Genomic DNA, 23678 nt, shown 5'->3' on the forward strand with positions numbered 1-23678 from the left:
AAGATTTTTGATTTATTGAAAAGCCTACGTTGCTACCCAAAGGTGCTCTCTGGGTGAAACCAGCCTTGTGACCCTAACTAGCAAAGAACTACAATAAGGTAAATCAGCCTAGGTCGTCCATAGCTAATTAACTGGCACAAATCGAAAAGTCCAATAAGCCAATTTCACTTGAAGTCGAACTTGGAACAATTGGTTACCAAGGGATAATGGTAGGACATGGCAATTAGCATTAGAGTAGACCACACTAGCAGGTGCTAAGAGGGAGCTAGCAAGTATAAGAAAATAAAGTGACACTTTTGTTATAACTTCTTACGTAATAATGATATGTGTTTGATCTCGGTGTATAGTAATGTAGTATTTAATTAGGCATTTAAAAAGTGAATCATGCATAGACCGTACCATCCAGTAACCGCATATTTTGTTTGGTCCGTTGAGGTTAGTGTTAGTTCTTGTCTGGTCTCAGCAATATGGATCTGCAACCACATATTTACGACATTACCTTTTTGTATTCTTATGTTTAAGATTATAGTGAAATGAAACATTCTGGTGATCATCTAGTGCATGTGGCTTCCCCTACCCTATCTCGTATTTTCAGAAACAATAATCCAAACTTTTCGTCTCTTTTAGTAGTCGTTAGTTTTCGATTTTCACAGACAACTATAATGTAGACAAATGGAAGTGCAGCATCATCAATGATAATAACACAAGTGAATTCCCCCTTTTTTTTTAACTTCCACTATTTTAATTACTTCGGATGAACTAATATTATATGGTCGAGTTAAAAAAGAAAAAAAAAAAATTGATTCAAAATCCAGAAAGATGCCATTGACCAAAGTCCATCTTGCATTATGGATTCAGGTCCAAAAATTATGTGTTTGTAGTTAATAAATTATGTGCATATATATTAACTACATGCAAATAATATGTTAAATACAGATACATAATATATTAGCTGTATATTATGTGCATGTGGTTAACATATTATGTGTCTATAGTTAACAGTATCTGTAATTAACATATTATATGTCTTCAATTTATTTACACGCACATAATATGTTTACTGCAACACATATGTCATGTTTGGTAAATGACTGTTAGCTAATTGAGTTAATTAGATGGTATAACTAGTTAATAACATTAGCTGATTGTAGAAAGGTGTTTGGTAAATTAACTGTTAGCTGATAGCTGTTTGGTATAATTTCTTTTCTCAAAAAGCTAACTGAAAAAATTGCTTTGAGCAATTTTTTAAATTTTAGCATTTTTGAGTTGCAAAAAAACTAATTAATCAAACACTTATATTGATTTGTAACCAAGTCAAACAATCAATAGTTGTCAAATAAGCTAAAAATTGGTTGATAAGCTTAACTATTTTACTAAACAGGGAATAATCTTAATGTGATTTTAAACTAGGATCCACAATGTAATATACATCTTAATCCATAGTATAATTTTTGAATTGCAAAAAACTAATTAATCAAACACTTATATTAATTTTTAACCAAGTTAAACAATTAATAGTTGTCAAATAAGTTAAAAATTGGTTGATAAGCTTAACTATTTTACTAAACAGGGAATAATCTTAATGTGATTTTAAACTAGGATCCACAATGTAATATACATCTTAATCCATAGTATAATTTGCCCCATTTTCAGCTTTATATGTATACGCTTTTAGCAGCCCATATTATATAGAGTCCATTAAACCCATGGGAGTCAAGCCCAGTATATAAGAGAGTTTGTGCTGAAAGAGACGATGGTCCAAAAACGGCGCCGTTTCTTTAAATAAAGAAACAGTTGCCATTACAATTTAATGGAGATCGTATTTTTTATGTGTTAATTACAAAATGAAATTACAGTGTATCTAAAATGAAACTGTCTCACATATTATTTTTATATTATCAAATGAAATCGTAATTGAATTGATATGAAATTGTAGTTGTGTTGAATTGAAACTGCAATGTATATCTGGAATCGGATGCTTTCAGTGATAATACAAGTTATAGGCTTGCATGGTTTTTTTTGTTTCTTTCCTTATTATTATTATTATTAGAGAAAAAGGTCAAATAGGCCCTAAACTTTATCTCAAAAGTTAATTAGGCCCCTAAACTTTAAAAAAGTGCAATTAAACCCTCAAACATGTCAAATTGGGTCAATGAAGTCTAAAAACTGGTAATTCAATTTCGCGCGACAGATTCCGGCGATCGGCGACGGCAAAGCTGTCGCCGGTCACCTTCTATTGGTGAAGGTCTCCGGCGGAAGGCGACCGACTGGCCACCTTCCGCCGGGGAAGGCGACCAACTGGTCGCCTTCTGCAATAGAAGGTAGCCGTCGCCGGAATTGAAATGACTTGTAATAACAGGTTATTTATCAGTTTTTGGATATCATTGACCTAATTTGACATGTTTGAGGGTTTAATTATACTTTTTAAAAATTTAAGGGCCTAATTAATTTTTAGGGTAAAATTTAGAGTCTTATTTGACTTTTGCTCATATTATTATTGTTATTGTTGCTATTTTATAAAGTGATAAGGCCCAAGGGATGAATATTAATGAGTGGAGATGGGGGTCATTCAGTTGTGTGTAAGGCTTTGAAAAGACCAAAACAAAGACTTCTGATTAAGGAAATGGCATCATCACATTTGACACCCACACATCGTTGGGAACATGCAAGCCCTCTGTTTTTTGGAAATGCCATCACCTCCTCCTACGTTAAATCATTCATTACATGCAACTTCATTTTCTTATTATCTTCAAAAAGCTATGTTTAATTTGTGTGTACTATGGAGGCAATTCATTATGCTGACAATAAATAGTCAATAAGTTTGAATGTGACGATAGAGATGGCTTCCATGTTTGTGTATGCATTTAAGATATTCCATCTTCTCTTTGCATCATTCACACATCGATTTGTCAAATTTTTTTTACTTGTAATGGTTATGGACATATACCGAACTACAGTATGCATGATTTTACATTATATTAATTTATTGCGAGTACCTTGTTCCCTGTGCATATATAAGATATTTTTTAGAATATAATACAACTAGTTTGTCAATTTAAATAATTTATATTTTCTTGTGACTTAGAGGTTTGACATGAGAAAGTTTCAATCAATAAAAAATATGATTATTTAAAATTTGGGAAAGTAAATCCAAAATGCTATTGATCGAGACCCCTTTCATAGATAAGTCGTAAATCCTCCCTTAAGCATCACAACTAACTGTGAAATTATTAGTGTTCCCGATCTGATCTTCACATTATATCCCATGATCCACGTACCATTATCACCGTGAAGGAGCCCGGCCAACCACACTAGTGATGCCAATCGTGCGCCATCCTTATTGAGTTTCAACTTCCCTACTTTCACCACATTTTCAAAGATGATTAGGAAGTAAATTAATCTTGAAGAAAGTTCATACGAGGAAGGATGAAAAGGAGTTGTTAGGCACAATGTAACTTGTCTGACATCTACAAGTTTACACTCCATACAAATTGGTGATAAGTAGAGAAGTACTTTAATTTTGAAGCAAAAGTGTGCTAGACCGATAGGAAAACGGTCATTACCCTATGATTCTCAAGCTGCTCAAAAAAAGATTTGGCAACAGATTTTCAAGGGTTGTGGTAGCTTTTGGACGGTTACCATTTGTTGGGTGACAACGGGTGAATTCAAAATTCAAGATGATGCTCATTCCTCTTCATCTATAAATGGAGGACCCCTTAGAAGAAAATGCTGAAAAATTGTGATAAATCATCTATTTTGCTAAAAGCTCACTGAGAGAGAAATCACTTAGTGCAAAATCAAGTCTTCTAAGCTAAAAGAAGAATTAGTATGATTCTTTTAAGTCCAGCATCCAACTACAACCATATTTCCAAACTAAGGAAGTTGGTAGATCATTCTAGCAAGGTAACTTTGTGATTGATCCTTGGCTAGCTCTTGATCAAATACTGGCGAATAAGTTGACAAGGAGCTCGTGACTATCACAAGGATTGTTGCCGGAAGAAGCTAATAAATGGCTTCCATTTTCACTTGTATTTTGTTACAAATACTTATTGAAATCCTCCTTGGAGTTTAAGGAAAAGAGTGAAGTATAAAAAATTTTGAACCACTATAAAAATTTCTCTCACTTTCGCAATTTACTTTTCGTTAATATCTATATGTGCAAACTAACCCCATACTCATCTTTTCACATACACGCAAATCTCACCAAACTATATCTGAGGGTGGAAACTCCTGGGTACACCAAAAAAAAAAAAAAAAAAAAAAAAAAAAAAAGAATCACCAAACATAACTACAATCTTTTTAATTGGCAAGTTCAAAGACATCTGGTGCTGCAGGAAATTTATTTCCCCATCTTTGATTTCTAAATTCAAGCTCACTTACTTTTTATTTGAAAAAGTTTTAAATTCTACCCATTCAACATAGAGATAACTACCTTAGATTTTTTTTTTTAAAAAAAAAAAGTAATTCTTTTTATTTTTTAGATGTCTAAATATAGAGGTGGTCGATATTTCTAGGTGACTAGTCATTTTGGGAATGATTGTATTTCTTTTAATATTCAATTGTTTAATTTCACTTTTAAATTTTAGTGATCTAATTATATTTTCGTGTCCAACCAATTGGATCACGGATGGCTAATTTTTTGATCCAATAAAGAAGTTCAACCCTTCTCCCAAAAGGAAACTAAACCAAAAAGGGGGTTTGCGTAGATGGAGGAAATCTAAACCACAAGTATAGTTGAAGGAAAAGAGGATGATGATCAACCATCATAGCCAAAAAAGCCACTTTATTTGAAATCCCAATGCAAGCACTCCTTATACAACCCTATGTTCTTAACAACACAACTAACCTTTCCTTTCAAATCATACAAGCAAATAAGGGAATCTTGTGGGAGACAGTCCTCATCCAAGTTGGTCGAATTGTTAATTTAGTAAAAGCAAGGTCTCAAGAACTATATATCTATTAGCCTTAGGATCACAAAGGGCACTCAGAGCACTCCTTAAACAGTGGCAACCAGTTAGCTGAATTGAGTTCTTCGGATTTATTTTGATTCCAATTCCATACATTAATTAAACCAAACGCCATTTAATTAATTTGTTAATTTAGTCTTCACTTGGTAGTTTAAATATATGTTGATCACATTCCTGATAAATGCACTCTCGTACTATTTGAATATATATATATATATACACACACACACACACAGCAACTAATTAAATTGAAGAAGCAATTATACTGATACATAGGTCGATCAGTTCTAATGGTAACTTAGTAACATGGAGATCAAAGATAGAACCACACATATAAATCTACTTAATTAAAGAAACGTAACATCAAAAGACTAAATAAATATTAAAACTGGAACAATTCACAGCACGATCAACCTCTAGCTTTTCATCTCCACTATTCTTGCCTTAGCTTGCCTCTGTTAAAATACTTAATGCTTCACACAAATGAAATCATCATCAGAAGTACAGTGACCCATTTTAATGGCCATTTTTGGGGATGAAAAAAGTTTTTTCAAGTGAAATTAACCTTAATTAAGAAGTGGGAATTCCTTCAAGCTAAGTGTTGCATCCGAGTCGAAGCTCCAAATCCAAGTCCTCCTTCAACCCAATCTCCAACTCCAATCTAACAATTTCTTTCTTGCTGTGACCAAGCTGGGATGATTTGACTGGGAAACTTTCAGCTTTAAAGCTTCCTTTAGCCATTTGAGCAGAAGAAGATGAGGCTAAAGGTGATGGAGGGAAAGATGGTGGCATGAAGGGAACCAATGTGGGATTCAATGAAGGGAATTTTCTTGAAGGAAAGATGTAACTAGGGTTAGGGTTAGGGTTAGGGTTAGGGTCAAGATTGAGGTTTAGAAGAGGAGAGTGGTGACCATTACTATTATCTCTAGGGGGTGATTGCCTCAGCCTTGCTCTATCTCTTCTATGAACGTTCATGTGGCCTCCCAGGGCTTGAGCAGATCTGAAATCCCTTCTGCAGAAGCTACATGTGTAAGATCTTGGAGGCCATGAAAACCCAGCTAGTAAATCTCCATCTTTATTAGTACTATTGTAATGGCTGTCAATAGTCCCATGATGATGACGATGATGATGATGATCCCATGGATCTGATCTAACCTTAGTGTTGTTCATGTCTTTGATGTTTCTCTCACTGATGCTTATTCTTAAGCACTTTTTCTCCATCCCTGTCTTTTGGTTCATGAAAAGATCAGATGAACAAGAAATATTATATTTTAACTTGGAAGATATTTTGGGTGTTTTTGTTGGGGGTTCTTTTATTATGGGGGATGGAAGATTTAATATAGAGGGGACTGGCCATCCAAACCTAACTAGTATCTATGTGAATGATGAATGATGATGATGACAACATAAGAACTATAAATTCTTGTGTGCAAAAAGAGGGGATATATCCAAATTTATTTTGTTAAAAAAAATATTAGATATTTCAGTATCAAGTTAAAATGTGCATCTTTGATTCATCAATTAATTCACTTTTATTTATTGCTTTGATTTACGAGAATCATATTGGGTACGCTTGGAGTGAATCTTGTCTTGTAACTCTAACGGACAAATGATTTGTGGTAAAAATGTACCCTGTATAAGTACGACTAATAATATTGTGTACAAAAAAGTATTTAACAATGTGTAATAAAATTACAAAGTTTATCATTTCAAATTTATTAGGTTTTCAAACGGTATATTTTTCTATCTAATTATATTATACTGTATATTCTATATATTATATATATATATATATATATATATATATATATATATATATATATATATATATATATATATATATATATATATATATAACCGTGCATCGCACGGGTGCAACTACTAGTGATCATAATAGGATAAATCAATCTAGGTTGCGCTCATAGCTTAAGCCAATAGATAGCTCCATCACAGAGTCAAACTTGGAACTTGCGATTATCAAACTAATTGTATGATCAATTCGGTTGGGGATTGCCTCATTTTTATTTATTGTTGAAGTACGCTTCAATACATGGAGAGAGAGAGAGAGAGAGATTAGATGAAAAATATGATAATTCATCATAAGGTGTTGATTTAGGTAGAAGGGTTTAGATTGCTGAATGAGACCTAACTCGGTATCAGTTAGTTAAATTAGCACCGCTGGAAATTATGAAATTTCCGACCACCAGAAAGTGATCTTATATCAAGTTGAAAGAAAAAAGTGGTCGGAAATAGCAACAAAGGTTTTTTCGGATACCAAAAGTGGTCGGAACAAGACTTTCGACTTGATTTAAGATCATTTTCAGGTGGTCAAAAATTCCATAATTTCCAACAGTGTAGTCTCATCGAGCATATACTTATATTTGATTATTTTTATTATTATTATTGATACATGAATAATTACTAAATGATATATGTATGCTACAAATAATCTTATGATGAATACTTGTACTCCATTTTTGTTTGTTGTGAGGGGGGGGGGGGGGGGGTGGACGGGTAGTGGGGAGGGGGGATTGATTGAAGGAGAAGTGCAGATGCTATAAAGCTAAGGATTGTTTAAGCCAAAAGAAGAAACCCCAATTGGGTGTTTTTTGTAGCAAATGTCTCCTATGTTTGGTCTCTCCTGTGCTAAAAGTAGAACAAAATTGTCCTGCCAGATTGTACCTTTTGCTAATTCTACGAAACAGATCCAGATGATCGATGTTCCCCAGTCCTGTTTGAACTCTTTCTGATCTCTCTGCTGCAGTTTTATGTCAAAATGTATTACATTTCCAATGACACAATGATTTCAAACGAATAAAATATGTACTCTAGTTTCTGTTTTTTTTTTTTTTTCTTAATAATTTTCAACTTTCATTTATGAATTCAAAGAATGCTAACATGTAATTCCATCATTCAATAAAAAAAGGTTTACGAGAGGGAGATGAAATTATATGTTAGACTATCTTCAATGACTTTGAAATTATTTATTGTCTATGAGTCTATGACTCTACAATTTCTCTGACTTTCAAACTGTTATATCACTAAATTTGCAATTATTCACTATTCACTCTCTATCCATGTAATTTTCTCTCATCTTTTAAAAATGATCTCATTTTCACATCCACCTTATACAAAATTATTTGTTTTATTAATAAAATAATACTAATAATAATAATATTATTATTATTTAAAAGCCCAAAAGTGCTGCTTTGCAATCCTGTTCAGAATTGCAAAATGTACAATTCTCAGAATTGCAAATCAGCAATTTACGTGTCATTTAAAAAAAAAAAAAAAAAAAAAAAAAGTCATGTAGGTTTTGCAAGGAGGGGAATTGCATGCGTGCGGATAGCCTTAGGACAAGGATTTAAATGATGAAATTACATGTTAACCTTTTTTATTAATGAAGGAATGATAAAAATAAAATATAAAATAAATGGAATACTGATTACAACAAACAAATAAAAGTTAAATGTAATGTGGCAAATTTAAAAGGGTAGGACTAAAAAATAAAATTGCTCTTAATAGAGTTGTCATAACAAGCATAACTCATACACAAAATACATCATTCTTATGTCTTGCTCCAGTGGTACGGTGGGTTCAATTCAATTCCCATTGAAGACATGGGGTCATTTGGACTTTGGAGACCCAAAGCACAAAAAATTGTTTAGATGTGATGAAGACTCTTTGTGCACAGAGTGTATAGTGACGGGTGAAAACTTATGACTGATTGGGCAAATCATAATTTATCTCCTCCCGCCACCTTAATTGGGTAGGGGTTCTGAGGTCTTAGAATTAATCTAGTATAAGCTGAAAAATCTAATAATAATAATAATACATTATTGTCTTCATTTTAATGATGAGTCATGTATGATGATTAGCTTTTCTTTCAATTCTTGAATGTTTGTTGGTGGCTAGCTAATTAATAATTAGTACTTGTTGGATATGAAAGACAGAAATGAAAGCTGAGTGAAGGCATCCAACACCAGATTTGGTTTCCAATTTGTTCCTAAGAAGGATGAAACTTTTGGCAGAACCTCCAAACAAACAAAAGATTGTACCATGTTTAGCCCAAGATTGAGTGAATGACTGGTGGCCAAACCAGGCCTCCCATGCATCATATAATATGCTTCCTATATTTGGGGTTGGATTTAATGTTTCAGTAAGGTTGTAAAGCCGAGAATGCAGTGATTACCCAATATATATCCGGCCTATTCAACTCATCCATTACAAACATTTAATTATGTATTCCACTAACCTTTGCTTGGCATTACTTGGATGCCCGGGGCCTAGCGCCTAGATGCCAATTAATCGGCGCGTAGGCACGATTTTTATATATATATAATTTTTTTAAAAAAAAAATTAAGACTTGATAATTATAAATTATTTAATACTTTAATAGTTAATACTAAAATATTAAATACAATCTTAAAAAATATCTAGAATTATAAATTGTATAAACATTTAAATAATCAAAACACAATTCCACAAAATTCACAACTCACGAAGTATTAATATTAGGGTGTGTTTGAAAATTAGGAAAATAACTTATGGAAAATGTTTTATGAAAAATGAGTCATTTTCCATAAAATAATTTCATTTTCAGTGTTTGGTTGCGTTATGAAAATCTGTCTTAGTGTGTTTGGTTCATTTTTTGAAAAATGAGTAAAATTGTATAATTAAACACTTTAATTGTTTTATTTTGAATATAAAAATATTTATAATAATATAAAAATAATGTTATTCATTAAAAATTGGAAAAAAAAACCCCTCTGGTTTCTGAATGAAACCAATAAATATTGGTTTCCACCGAAAACCAGAGCTGCTCCAGTTGCTGCTGCGGAAACCAGAGCAGTGCTATGGTTTCCTGCAGAAACCAGAGCTATAGTTTCCGGCGAAAATCAGACCTTTGGTTTCCGTCAAAAACGATTGTTGTCAACTTGTGGAAAATGACTTCTGTGAAATTTTGGCGGAAGTTAGTTTCCTCCAGAAGAGCCTTATTTTCCCAACTCAACAGAAAATGATTTTCGTTGACTTGATTTTCCAGGCACATCCAAACACTGAAAATTCAGAAAAAGATTTTCAGAAATCATTTTTCGGGTTTCCAAACACACCCTTAGAGTAGCTGATTTTGATTATTATTATTTTTTTTTTTTTTACATTTTTTGGACACGGATTTGAACGGTTTTATTTTGCTCAAAATGACGTTGTTTGAGCAAAATAACCCATTAAAAACAAAAACAAAAAAAATAGCTAATCAGCCACTTAGACGACTGTTTAGTCCATCGAGACGTAGTCAACGCCTTTGGTGCGATTTTTGTAAAAGTGTTTTTTACTCAATTATGTGGAAAACAAGGATACGATATTTTCATCATGTGAATCTTAGAAAAAGTGTCTACATCTTGTGAGAGAGTAAAAGTTGGGAGTAAAAAATGGAAATTCATGCACTATTTTTCTATTTTTTACAAGAAAAATACTAGCTACATGAATCATCACTTCTTACTTTCAATTTTTACTATCTCTCACAAATTATTGATGTAGATACTTTTCATGAATCTACATAATAAAAGCTAGTATTTTATTATTAATTGTCATACTAGGGAGTAAAAATAATGAAATAAAATTTAAGGGTATAGGTAGTAGAAATCTTTTTACAATGTTACTTTTCTGTTTCACTTAATATATATATAGACTGAGTAGCAGTACTAGTACTGGAAACACTGGAAACAGTAGAATACATGGGAACTATCAAAGAGAACGTCATACGTTTGATGAGTGCCTTTTATCTTTCCCTTTTTGTTCGTAATAATGCGTTTGTTTCACAGAGCTGACAAATGCATTTCTACCATCCATCTTTTACTGCTCTGTAATTTGTTTTTAGATTTGGAGTTACGTTTTAGTTTCAGATTGGTGTGGAACACGATGCCGTTGACGTTTGCAGGCTACATACTCGGATCCCATCACTATATATTCTGAAAATTGTTATGTCTACTTTCAAATTCTATTTCTAAATTTTACTTTTTTAAAAAAAAATTTTGATATAGATATTTGTTTTAACACTCACATGATAAAAATAATGAGATGATAAATTTCGTATTTCGTATATTTATATACTTGAAATGAATAATAAGAATGAGAAATTTATTACTTTGAAGAAGTATTTGTTTCACTTTAAAAATATATATGATTTTGAATAATATGAACACATTTTAACTTTTTAATGGAAATGAAATGTGTTACTAAATGTGGGGTTAGTTAACACCAGCGAAATTTTTTTCATTTTATTTTATCTTTATTATATTCCAAAACGATATTGTTTTGGAGTTGTTTTTTCAATTATCTAGATATTAATAAGTTATATGATAACTCAATTGTATATAGTAGACGGGCCATGATAGAAAAATCAACCAATTATATCCACTTATACAAAACAATCAGGCTAGGTCGATATATACATGTCACATTGTAAAACTAGGACACAATAATTGACTAAGTAGGTTAATTGAATTTTCACAACCAATGTTTAAAAAATATGTTTATAAATTTTCAAAAAAAATATATATGTTTATAAAATTGATGCAAATAGATTTTCTTTCCTTTTTTATTTCAAAACAATAATAGTACTTATTTCACTATTTTCGAGAATACATTGTAAGATTAAATAATAAGTATATCAATCAAAATATATGATCTTCAAGCTAGAGTATTTTACAGTATATAAATTGTATAAAAAATGCACGGTTTCAATTACACTTTAAACATCCATGATCAACTAATAGTAAACAAGAAATAATAAAATTGGGTGGCAGATTATGGATAAGGATGTCATGCATAGTTCACTCAGTTAATTTGTGAGTAACAGATTATTAGCAAGTACACAAAATTTAGTCTTAACAGTGGTAGAATAGGAGCTACTATACACTTATTGTGGATACTTTCTCACTTCTACAAATCTTATCGAGCCGGGTGAGAGATTCTGTCTTTTACGGGCAAGAAACAAATAAAGCTAAGAGTAACGACAACTACAGCATGTAGAGCAGACAACATAGTAACACGAAGTGAAATTCCCCCCTTATCCTTCCTAAACACCATTCCTTCAACTATCGGATAATTCACCAGCAAGATGAAGAACGACACAAAAACTTGGCCAAAAAACTCATCCAACAACCTTAACCTTCCTACCACCAACACTTTCGCAATTCCCGAGGTTAAGGCCAACATGTTTAGCATGGTTAAGGTTACTAAGGGGACAAGAAAAATAGGCGATGCCTGGAAATCGAATATGCCCTTTTGGTACCTATTCAGCTGCTCTTCATCCACAACTTTGCTGGTTGGTATGAAGCTGGCTTTCCTGATACCAATCAGCTTCATAACTGCGTCTAGGCTGCCATAGAAATAAGCTGTTATGGACTTTATCATCCACATTCGCCACTCGTTCCACCATGTCTGGGTTGTTCCGCCGCTGATGACAACATCCCATAAGTACTTTGCTAGGGGAGAGATGAAGGCGAAAGCGTATATCATGAACCATGGACTCGAAACCTATCACCAATTAATAAGATTAGAGTTAGTCAAAACCCGCACATACAGCTCAGTTGATTCTTAATTGGGGTTGTAGATTGTGAGTAATAATACATGATCGAGCTTTGGCAACGGCCAATTGTTATACCATAGACTAAGGTCCACCTTACATTGTAGATCTGATTCAAAAATTATGTCATGACACATAATCTGAATGTCATTTTGGACCAGGATTCACAATGCAAAGTGAACCTTGGTTTGCCGGCAGCTCAGTGTGGGAGTTATACCTAATGTTGTAGGATCCTTACACCAACCAAGTCCCATGCCCGGTGCCCCCCACCCACCTAATGCAATTGTTATATCGTGGACCCTGATTCAATACACAGAATTCATATTCATAATGCACAGAATTCATTTTCATAATACACATACACATAAATACGATGTAATGAACATGAATTCTGTGTATTATATAGCAGATGACACAAACAATTAACATAATATACACAAAATTCATGTTCATAATGCACAGAATTCATGTTCATTAAATCGTGTTTATTTGTATGTGTATTATGAACATGAATTCTGTGCATTATGAGATCAAATTCTGTGTATTGGACCAGGATCCACAATGGTCCACGATATTATTTGTCCACCTAATGAGCCTCAATGTGAGAGTTACACACAATGTGGTATGTTTCTTGTGGGCACTAAGCACTGGTCCTTTCACCTAATGAGCCGCTAAGTGATCCTTATTTACTCGTAAACTATTCTGTTGGGTTAGGAATTATTTGGTAGGGCGCATAATTAAAACACTTAATTGTAAGGACTAACAAACTAGAAACAACATTTGTCAGACTAAAAGACAATTTGACTAAAATTTGATACCTTAGGGTATATTGGGAGGTTATTTAACAGACACAGCTGAGGCACAACAGCTAAACACCAAGCTGGTAAGCAGTAGAGAGGCTGAGCCGCAAGATAAGCGTAACAAAAGCAGTCAAGGATGGGCATTCTGGGTAGCCCATAAATGAGAGGACAGAATCTTGAAAGCAAACAATCTAGCAAACCAGAATTCCATCTTGTGCCCTGAACCAATGTGTCATTCAAGTTTGTGGTGGCGCTGCCCAAGAATGCCGCCCGGGCAGGGTTGCAGAAAACAGAGCTCCACCCTCTACAGTGCAACATAAACCCTGTCGCGTAATCTTCCACCACTGAATTGTACATGAAACCAATCTGCACTCCAACAAAATGTCATCATATTCAGGAAAAAAAAAAATTAATGATGCCCCGTTAGGGTCAGAAGACCAGATTTACCCATGACACTGCACGCCCTAAATGGATAATTGTTACAGGTTTCTCTCGTGGTTCAAAATTAATGATGCCGGTTAGGGTCAGATAGGATTTACCCATGACACGTCCTGAATGGGTAATGGTTACGGATTTCTCTGGTGGCTCAGGTCCAGTGAGCTAGGTGTACTTACATCTTTACCCCATTGTGTGTCTTTCTCATAAGCACAAGAGGCTACAGATTCTGTCTCTTTGAGCAATGAATCCACCAAGTCTGTGTTGCCATTGATGCTGCTTCTTGTAAGTGAACTTGTGAACTGATATGAAGAAGGACCAAAAGAGTCTCTGAGCTTAGTAATGTCTACATCTGTCTCAGGGTCCATTCAAAAAAAAAAAAAAATTAAACTTTAGATATACATTATAAGTTATAACAACATTGTTCTTGTTAAAATTAAAGCAATTATATATACAATTAAGTATGATGAGTGTGGCACTCCAAAAAAATATATATATATGATATAACAAATAAACATCTTATTATAACATACCTTTTGGTGTTATAGTCATCCCGTATAGTGCCTTCCTCTTAATGTAAAAGCATGTCCCAGACAAAACTGGTCCTCTAAGTCCATCCATGCCTCTCCACTTGACCTAATATATACCAACCAAAATTGAACCATTTCATCTATTAATTTGAGATGACTAACATGTGCACTTACTAGAATGCTAGATGTCATTAACAACATAACGATATTTTTCACCGCATGTTTAGAACATAAAAATAAAAGAAAATATTATAGCTTGTCTAATGATCAAATTATGTGAATTGAGTAATACGAGATGGACTAACATACCTCGAAGAAGGTGGCCAAGGCAGAAGTGTAGATGTCATTGTTGCTAAGATTGTGAAACTTCTGGGGGAACTGAACAAAAGCTAGTGAAGAAGAGATGGTAGGATCAAGATGGAAGCACATTGCCTGGCGAGCTGAAGAAGGGTCATTGGAGTACATGTCGCAGTCTAATACCAATATGTAAGGAGAGTTGCTTATCAATCCAGACACTCGAAGCTGCAAAGAGGATATATATAATCACAACGTCTTGTAGTCTTCCGGTGAGATTGTAAGACACAACATGAATGCACACAATCTATTGCAGGAATGCACAAAAACTAGACGGTACGCAATTTGCCCAACATGAGTGCACACAATCTAGTGTTTGTGCATTCCTGTAGTAGATCGTGTGCATTCATTTTATGTTTCACAGTCTCACGGAAGATGTTGTCCCGGCCCACTGGAACATTAGCCAATAGTTATGCTGTGGAAACGTGTTCACCATGCGCATGGTGAACACATGGGTAGATCCATAATTTCTATACTGTAGATTCATAATTTTTTTTTTTTTTGAAAACGTAGATTCATAATTTTGTTTTTCATTTGTTGTTAACGGGATAGATCCATAATTTCTAAGCTGTAGATTCATAATTTCTATATTATAGATTCATAACATCTATACCGTAGATTCATAATTTCTGTAACAACAAATGACAAACAAAATTATGAATCTACGTTTAAAAAAAAAATTATGAATCTATAATATAAAAATTATGGATCTACCAATGTGTTCACCATGCGCATGGTGAACACATTTCCACAGCATAATTTGCGAATATTAGCCTATATATGTGTGTGTGTGTGTGTTTTAATTTCCCATTATATATGAACTAAAAATATTAAACAAAACTGATCATAATGACGAAAATACCAGAGTATTGAGAGCTCCGGCTTTGAAATGATGAGGGCTTGATGGTCTTTTCTCACGGGAAACATACACAACAAGAGGCACCTCAACTTTACTACCATTTGCTGCGTCAATGCCGCTTTGACCTTCACCTATTACCTACATCATACAACATATAATAAATCCATCTCTTTTCTATTTAGTATTATAATCTATAATCTATATATAAATTAAATTAATATTTACACTTAAAGGGTTTTTAAACATAATGAATTTCTTTTAAGAGCATAAATATATTTATTAAAAATAATATAACACTCTTGTGAAAACTCATCGTTATATTTGATGAAAATATTGGCATGCACAAATCTCTATCCACATTATTTTTTGTCCATAAAACATTATTTGATAAAATAATACTTCTAATGCCTTTTGGGTTGCAGAATAGAATATATAAGAAATATAATTTAAATGTCGTGAAGAAGAAATAAACGAAACTTTGTATTTCACTATTAAAGGATCTCAAAAGAAAAAAAAAATCATATTTTAATATTTGAAATTCATAAAATAAAAAAAAATTAAAAAAAAACCTTTGTCACCAACCAAATATGAAAATTTATAATATATATTAAAAGATTATTAAAGATTTTTTTTTAATCAAACTAAATTGGTCTTCTTGATTTGAACTAGTCTTTCTGATTTACCTAATTATGGTTATTTACTTGTTAAGATTACAATGCAAAGTTTAGCTAGTGTACTTGATAGCTGCAGGATTTCCTCGTCACTAAAAAAACGTATATTTTTCTAATTTTTGTTCTTAATGATAAACATTATTTTGATTTAAAAAGTAATAATTTCTTTTTGTGAGATTGTTTGACTTGAGATGGGTAATATTTTTAAAATTTATTACTTTTTAGCTTGTGAACGTCTACCTTCCTAAAGGGGTAAATACTGCAATATATGGTAAAAGGCAAAAGCAAAACCCCTGGTTAGAAAGTGACCCATCAAAAAAGCTAAAATATTCAATTTATCCTATTTTATCTGCCTTATTATTCGTTGGTCAACACACAATTCTTGTTTACTTTCTTTAATATTTTTTACTTATTTTTAAATTCAATTTGTTGTGTTTAATAGTATTTTAGTGTACTTTCAAAATATATAAATTTGGTATATTAAGGGTGTGTTTAGTTGGCAGGTTTAGCACTCAGGAGTATGAAAGTAATTGTTATTGTTTGGTTGACTGGTTTATAAAACACTACTATAAATTTAGAATACCTCATTAATGGAAAAATACATTCCCTTATTTGATAAGGGTTTCATCCCATTATTCATCCTTACCTTAATCATTCTCATTCACCCTACTACCAAACAGACAAAATACTTTCACCAAAACCCATTACCATTACCATTATCAAGTATTTTGATACTCATTCCGATTCTAATTTTCATTTGGGAACTAAACACACCCTAAATAAATTTACTATTATAAAAAATTACGGAGGGTAGATATTTAGGCACCTCGATTGAAGGAGGGTGATTTTGGCCATTTCCAATAGTCGCATCTTCTTCTTCTTCTCCGACTACCCTCAACCGCTCCCGGAATCTCTCATATTCCCTCTGCAAAACCATGCAGAGTAGAGAATGTTTGAAATTAATCCCAGAAAGATGAGAAATGATTGAAATTAAACAGATCAGATCGAGTTTCAAACCTTAATTCTCTCTTTTTCATCTAAAAACTCAACACTACTACTATCATGAGCCTCTGCAAAAAACGCCTCCGGGCACCTATTCACCACCCCAAACTCCCGGCAGAACGGGACCCAAGCCCGGGAAAACCGCCGCGTCTCCCGGAGGGAGCGCAGCGTTACGGAAGCGCCGCCGTCATCGGAAAGATAAACCGAGAGCTTCTCCGGCGGGTAGTCCAGAGCCATGACAGACAAAACGGTGTTCATCACCCCCAAAGGCGGCTCCGCCTTGGGGTCAGCGGTGCAGACAAAGACGTCAATAGCCGGAAGCTCATCTCCCGGCGACAGCCTCTCCGGGAAGACGGTCCGGGAGACCGGCCGCCATGTAAAGGCGGCGCAGAAGAGCCAGAGAAGGGACAGGAAGATCTCAGAAACGAAAACCAAAAGCCAAGGTAAAGCGGCGGGGAGAAAGATGGAAGAAAGCCTGTAGTAAATGATGGAGATTAAAGCTATGGAGTGGATGAAGGCATGGATTCTGTGGATGAAGGCCTGCCATTTGTGAAGTTTGCAGTGATGAAGAGGGAGAGCTTCCATGGTTACCAGAATGAACCACAAAGATGGTAGCTAATTAAGTGAGAGTGATCTGAGCATGTTTTTGGTTGCTGTTTTTGCTGACTTATACGCCGCATGCAACTAGTCAATTACTTTAGCTTATTAGCTTTTGAATTCCAAAAAGTGAGTGTGCGTGGAATAATCCTCAGATTACAGGTCAAACAACCTCTTTATTATTTATTTTCTTTTTTAATATTTTTTTTTATTTTTTTGTGTTTAATAATACTAGTGTAGTTTATAAATATATAAATTTTGTATAATAATACTAAACTTAATATTATGAAAAATTGAATTAAAAATAACTTCAGTCAAGTCTAGTTAATCGAACCACAACCATTATTGTGTGGACCATGGTGCACACAAGTTGTGTGGATCATATTTTGTATACAGTAAAATAATGTACATTCAGTACAAAAATAATGTACATTGTATTCAGAGATGTACATAATTTGTGTACTGAGTGTACATTATATTCTATAATGTACATTCAGTACAAAAATAATGAACATTTAATATATTAAAACTGTACTTTTTGTTATGGTCCACATAATACTATGTGGACCATGATCCACACAAAAATCAGATACATAAAATGAGATAGATGGAGTACTAATTAAGGGCAAATTATCTTGTGGATTCAGGTCCACCTTGCGACGGTGAATCTTGATCCAAAAATACACAATTTATATATTGAATATTCACAATTTACTTATTGAATTTCACAATTTTATATACTAAGGGTGTGTTTGGTTCGTACATAGGAATCGGAATGGATATCAAATACTTGGTAATGGTAATGAGTTTTGATGAAAGTATTTAACATGTTTGGTAGTAGGGTGGAATGGGAATGGTTACTAATAGTAGTGTTTGAAAATGAATAAGGGAATGAAACCCTTATTGTATTTGGGTATGAGTTTTTCAATTGATGGGGTATTCGAAACCCATAGTAGTGTTCTAAAAACCTATCAACCAAACAACAATCACTTTTATACCCATTCCTATGGGCAAAACCACCAACCAAACACACCCTAAATATTTTCACAATTTACATACTGAATATTTACAATTTGACATTTAATATGTAAATTGTAAAAATTTGATATATAAATTGTGTATTTTGATCTGGACCCAAGTTCATGGCATAACTGTTGATGCTGATGATTAAGATAGATCATTTAAAAAAAAAAAAAAAAAAAAAAAAACAGAAATTGGATTGTCGGCGACAAGACCTATGCTGAAATAGCAGGGCCGGCCACGTAGCGAAAGTATACACGCCTATTTTAAATACTCACAAGTCACAAGCTATCTATCTTCAATTATGTTATATCATCAATTAAATTATTATACATGGACTTTCAAAGTGAGGGGGTTCCTTGTGCGCAGTGAACACCAGTTGAGCCTTTGTGGTTCATGTTCAGTTGAGTCACCATGACTTACATCCTTTCAAATGCTCTGTCGGGTCGGGGTGTGGGGGCCCTTAGGGTTGGGGTTCAATCTTTTGGAAGAATTATTATACCATGGATCAAGGTTCATATTGTGACATTGTGTTGATGGCAATTTATATCGTGCATCAGGACGCGCATTGCATTGTGCGCCCTGATGCAAAACGACATCGTTTCAATTTTTTTTTTTTTTTTTTATTTCACCTGCCTGTGTTTGCGGTTAATTTTCTTTTAAAAAAATCTCATGTTTAAAAATGTACATAAATTTATACTAGAATACACATAATTGTATACATGAATATACATAATTATATAACAAAATACACATACTTTTTTTTAATTTCCTGATTCGAATGTACATAATTGTATAAAAAACATGTACATAATTGTATAAAAAATGTACATAATTGTATAAACAGATACACATAATTGTATAAACAAATACGCATAATCACGTCAGCTCCCTACCGCGCCTCCCAAAACGACTTCGTTTTGAGAAGCGCGGGGTGCACAGTGCTAAAGTATTCACAATAAGAAATGGCTAACTTTCCTAGACAAATGGAATCAATAAGTTGATGATTGAGTCCCCCATTCTTGTATTGTGAAGTCTAGATTCTCATTCTCGTTATCTAAAGTTATATCCTTTCTACTTTTTCGGGAGCAACTATTGGTCTTGGAAATGTCCTTAGTTCCTCGATTCATTTGATATGGTTGTAAATTTTATATATTCAGTTGACACATTTTGTATATATAGTTTATAACTGTTTTTATATATATAAACAAATAATTAACTTGATAATTGCTGACAACTGCAAATACATAATATGTCAACTATAGATACATAATCTGATTTGATAATTGCTTACACATAATATGATAACTACTAGTACATAAACTATCAACTGCATATGCAGAATTTGTTAACTATAGATACAAGATCTTAACGTTATTTTTAGACCAGGGTCACCAAATCCTGGTTTATGGTATAACTAGTATTTTCACACGTGCGTTGCACGGAATTGATTTGTTATAATACTTTAAAAATATTTGAATCGATATACAAATATAAATTATAACAACGAATATTACCCAATTACCCGTGTGATCCGCGTGCGATGCGCAGATATTATATATATATATATATATAATAAAATTATAACACTTTAAAAATATTTGAATCGATATACAAATATAAATTATGACAACGAATATTACCCAATTACCCGTGCGATGCGCGTGCAATGTCCGTGCGATGCGCGTGCAATGCCCGTGCGATGCGCGTGCAATGCCCGTGCGATGCACAGATAATTTTTTTACAATCATCGTGGTAAATTTGCAAGATGTGATAGTTCAAGCAATAATGTTACAAATTGCGTCTACATAAATCGATTCAAACCGAGTGATTGGAACCAATGGAACGCAAGAAACTGGACAGGAGGGTGTACCAGAAGGACTCTATTGCAATGCCAGAAGAACAGCATAGAGGTTGGTGAAAATGATAGGTTTCTTGAGGTTAAACACATCAAATTGCCCGATTTCGCTGATATTGATAGAAACATGAGAAGTTGAGAGGATTGTAAAAATAAGTGTGAAGAGGACTGCTCTTGCAATGCATACGCCCGACCTGTTCCTGATAGGATCTCCTGCATGTTATGGAGGAATGAATTGGTTGATATGATGCAATTAGATGAAGGCAATGGGAGTACTCTTTTCGTTCGTTTTCATCATTCCGAATTAGGTAAGTTCTAATTAAACTTTATCCTTTCAATTTAATTTCAACCAAGTTTTGATGTCTAAACTAACCATCAAATGGAACTTGTTTTGAACAGATAATAAGAGCAGCAAAACCACAATTATTGTTGCAGTATCTGTTGTGCCAGCAGTTGCAGTCATTGTATCCATTTGGCTACTATGTAGCTGGCAAGCAAGAATCCGAGGTAATTAAGCTAAGGTTTGAAACATCAAGATTGAGATTTTTCATTTGGATCTTGTAATATTGTGGTTAAATTATGTGTTCCCCCGAACTTTTCATTTTAGCAGCCAAGAAAAAAGCTGAAATTCGATATATTTGAATTATGGTTAAAAATATTGTGGTTAAATTATGGTTAAAAATATTTGAATCAATATACATATACAAATATAAATTATAACAACGAATATTACCCAAGTACTCGTGCGATCCGCGTGCAATGCGCGTGCGATGCACGGATATTTTATATATATATATATATATATATATATATATATATATATATATATATATATATATAGATAGATAGATAGATAGATAGATAGATAGATAGATAGATAGATAGATAGATAATAAAATTATAACACTTTAAAAATACTTTAAAAATATTTGAATCGATATACAAATATAAATTATAACAACGAATATTACCCAATTACCCGTGCGATGCGCGTGCGATGCACAGATAATTTTTTTTATTTAGATAATAAAATTAAAGATGGAATTATAAACATTTCTATATATTGTTGAACCAACCTCGGGCGCATGAAAGCTTTGTCGGGTCTTCCACAATGGGGAAAGAGTGCCATTATTATCAAGAAACATGGCGATCTTCTTTCCTTTGGGAGAATTCACTATATCATCAATATTGTTGAATAGAAATATGAATTTTAATATTGTTGTATCGTATTACGAATATGAATTTTAATGCAGAAGTAATACGAATAGAAAAATAAGAAACAATATATTCTATTAGGATTTGTATTACACTATTTTATAATAATATTAGAATATGAATTTTAATGTAGAAGTGTAGTACGGATATATAGGAAATCTTAATAGTATAGAACTATTTTGGGCGGGAAATTAAAATGGAGGATTTTATTTTTATATATAGTATAGATTTGCTATCATCAATCATGTTTATCTTATAATGTGGGTCTTAATTTAAAAATTATGTATATACATTTATATAGTTAACATATTATCTGATTTCCGTCAATAAATTATGTGCTTGTAAATAAATTGAAAACACATAATATATTAACTATATGCGCATAATATGTTAACGACAGATATATAATATGCAATAAAAGAAGAAGATGGAGAAAGATTGAACAAGATGGGGCTTTGGTTTTGGTTTAAAAAAAAATTAAAAAAAAAAAAGAAAAGAAAAAGAAATCTAAGCACAAGTATGGAAGATCTAACAAGGAGATAATATTTGGAAGATAAGTTTAGCTTTATCATTTTGCCCTCCAAAATAGTGCGTGTGAATGTGTGATCTCCTTCGATAAGATTATGAATTTCAATATTTTTATGTCACATATTGCTCGGCAATGATCTTGCGATCTAGTGACATGAAGTGACTTTTCTAAATGAGAGGTCATGAATTTGAGCTTCAATAGAAACGGTATTGACTCATTGTGTTTAAGTATGTTGGATAAATTTGATATTTATTAATTTGTAAATTGTTAATATAAATTTATACTATAGAAATTTCAATTATTAATGAGGGCAAATGGCAAGAAACATGGTTGATTGGAATAACGTTTTGGTATGAAAAAAATTAGAATTTTAATATTAGTATGTACAAAGTTTTAAGTTAATGTATTGTTTAAATCATTAATATATATACTTTTTAGTATTCTCTTACCCAACAATCTAGAAGGTTGTTTTCATTCAAAAAAAAAAAAAAAAAATACAATCTAGAAAGTTTGAGTGTAAACATTATATTTTGGGATAGAATTAATTTCACTTTTGGTCCTAAGATAATTGAAGTGTTGTTTATTTCAGTTCACAAGTTTCAAAATTATCAATTTTAGTATCGTAATTATTCAATTTTTTTAAATTTCAGTCTATCTAGTCAAATTGTCAGCAAAAAATAATCGAAAAAATTTTAATAAACAATTTAAAATACCTTATCAATTTAGTATCGTAATTATTCAACTTTTTTCAATTTCAGTCTGTTGCATTGGCAAATTAAAGCAGAGCTTTGCAACCATCCATAAAAATACCATATTCTCTGTAAAGCCTTATTCTTTGAGCCGATTATAAAGCAAAAGGGTAAGGGTGAAATATATGCCATCCTAGTAGAAAGGGTCCGCAAACATCAACATAAACATCAACATCAACAGGATTCTTATAAATCTTGGAGCATCCATTGGGGACTATGCTTGCTTTTTAGAAGTTAGAATAGTAGGGGTGTTTGGTTGGATGGAAAAAATTTTCTACGGAAAATATTTTTTTAAAAGTGGAGGAAAATGTTATTTAGTTGGATGAAATATTTTTCGCTTGAACTTGACTTCCTTAAAGTGAAGGAAAATAAAATCCTAGCAAAGGATTGGTATTTTATTTTCCAAAGATTTTGGGAAGAAAGTATAACACAATTGGACTATTTTACCCTCATCAAAGTTTATTAATTACACATATATATTATTGTTAAGGGCATATTGGTCTT

The 23678-nt window shown here is 32.8% G+C and overlaps 2 protein-coding genes and 1 long non-coding RNA gene across 4 annotated transcripts; 1 reads left to right on the forward strand and 2 right to left on the reverse strand.

Annotated features, from left to right (window-relative positions):
- Nucleotides 1-5561: 5561 nt before the first annotated feature.
- LOC109185771 (transcriptional regulator SUPERMAN-like) lies at nt 5562-6188 on the reverse strand. Its single transcript, XM_019335721.1, has one exon. It carries the CDS (start codon nt 6186-6188, stop codon nt 5562-5564), a length of 627 nt encoding a protein of 208 aa, XP_019191266.1.
- A 5624-nt stretch (nt 6189-11812) lies between these two features.
- LOC109185741 (cellulose synthase-like protein G2) lies at nt 11813-17872 on the reverse strand. Of its 2 annotated transcripts, none has more exons than XM_019335694.1 (8): nt 17222-17872; nt 17031-17129; nt 15537-15671; nt 14630-14842; nt 14324-14426; nt 13970-14142; nt 13374-13721; nt 11813-12506 (listed from the first exon to the last, which is right to left on the reverse strand). In XM_019335694.1, the coding sequence occupies exons 1-8, from the start codon at nt 17789-17791 to the stop codon at nt 11919-11921; spliced, it is 2229 nt and encodes a 742-aa protein (XP_019191239.1). In that variant the 5' UTR covers nt 17792-17872; the 3' UTR covers nt 11813-11918. The 2 variants fall into 2 exon arrangements, with proteins under 2 accessions (XP_019191239.1, XP_019191238.1); XM_019335693.1 differs by having other exon boundaries at nt 13970-14148.
- Nucleotides 17873-20893: 3021 nt separating this feature from the next.
- LOC109185808 lies at nt 20894-21312 on the forward strand. Its single transcript, XR_002055039.1, has 3 exons — nt 20894-20989; nt 21081-21188; nt 21289-21312. It is a non-coding gene; the product is annotated as an uncharacterized LOC109185808 (long non-coding RNA).
- Nucleotides 21313-23678: the final 2366 nt, after the last annotated feature.

Source organism: Ipomoea nil, unplaced genomic scaffold, assembly GCF_001879475.1.
Source record: "Ipomoea nil cultivar Tokyo-kokei standard unplaced genomic scaffold, Asagao_1.1 scaffold1361, whole genome shotgun sequence".
Lineage (NCBI taxonomy): Eukaryota > Viridiplantae > Streptophyta > Magnoliopsida > Solanales > Convolvulaceae > Ipomoea > Ipomoea nil.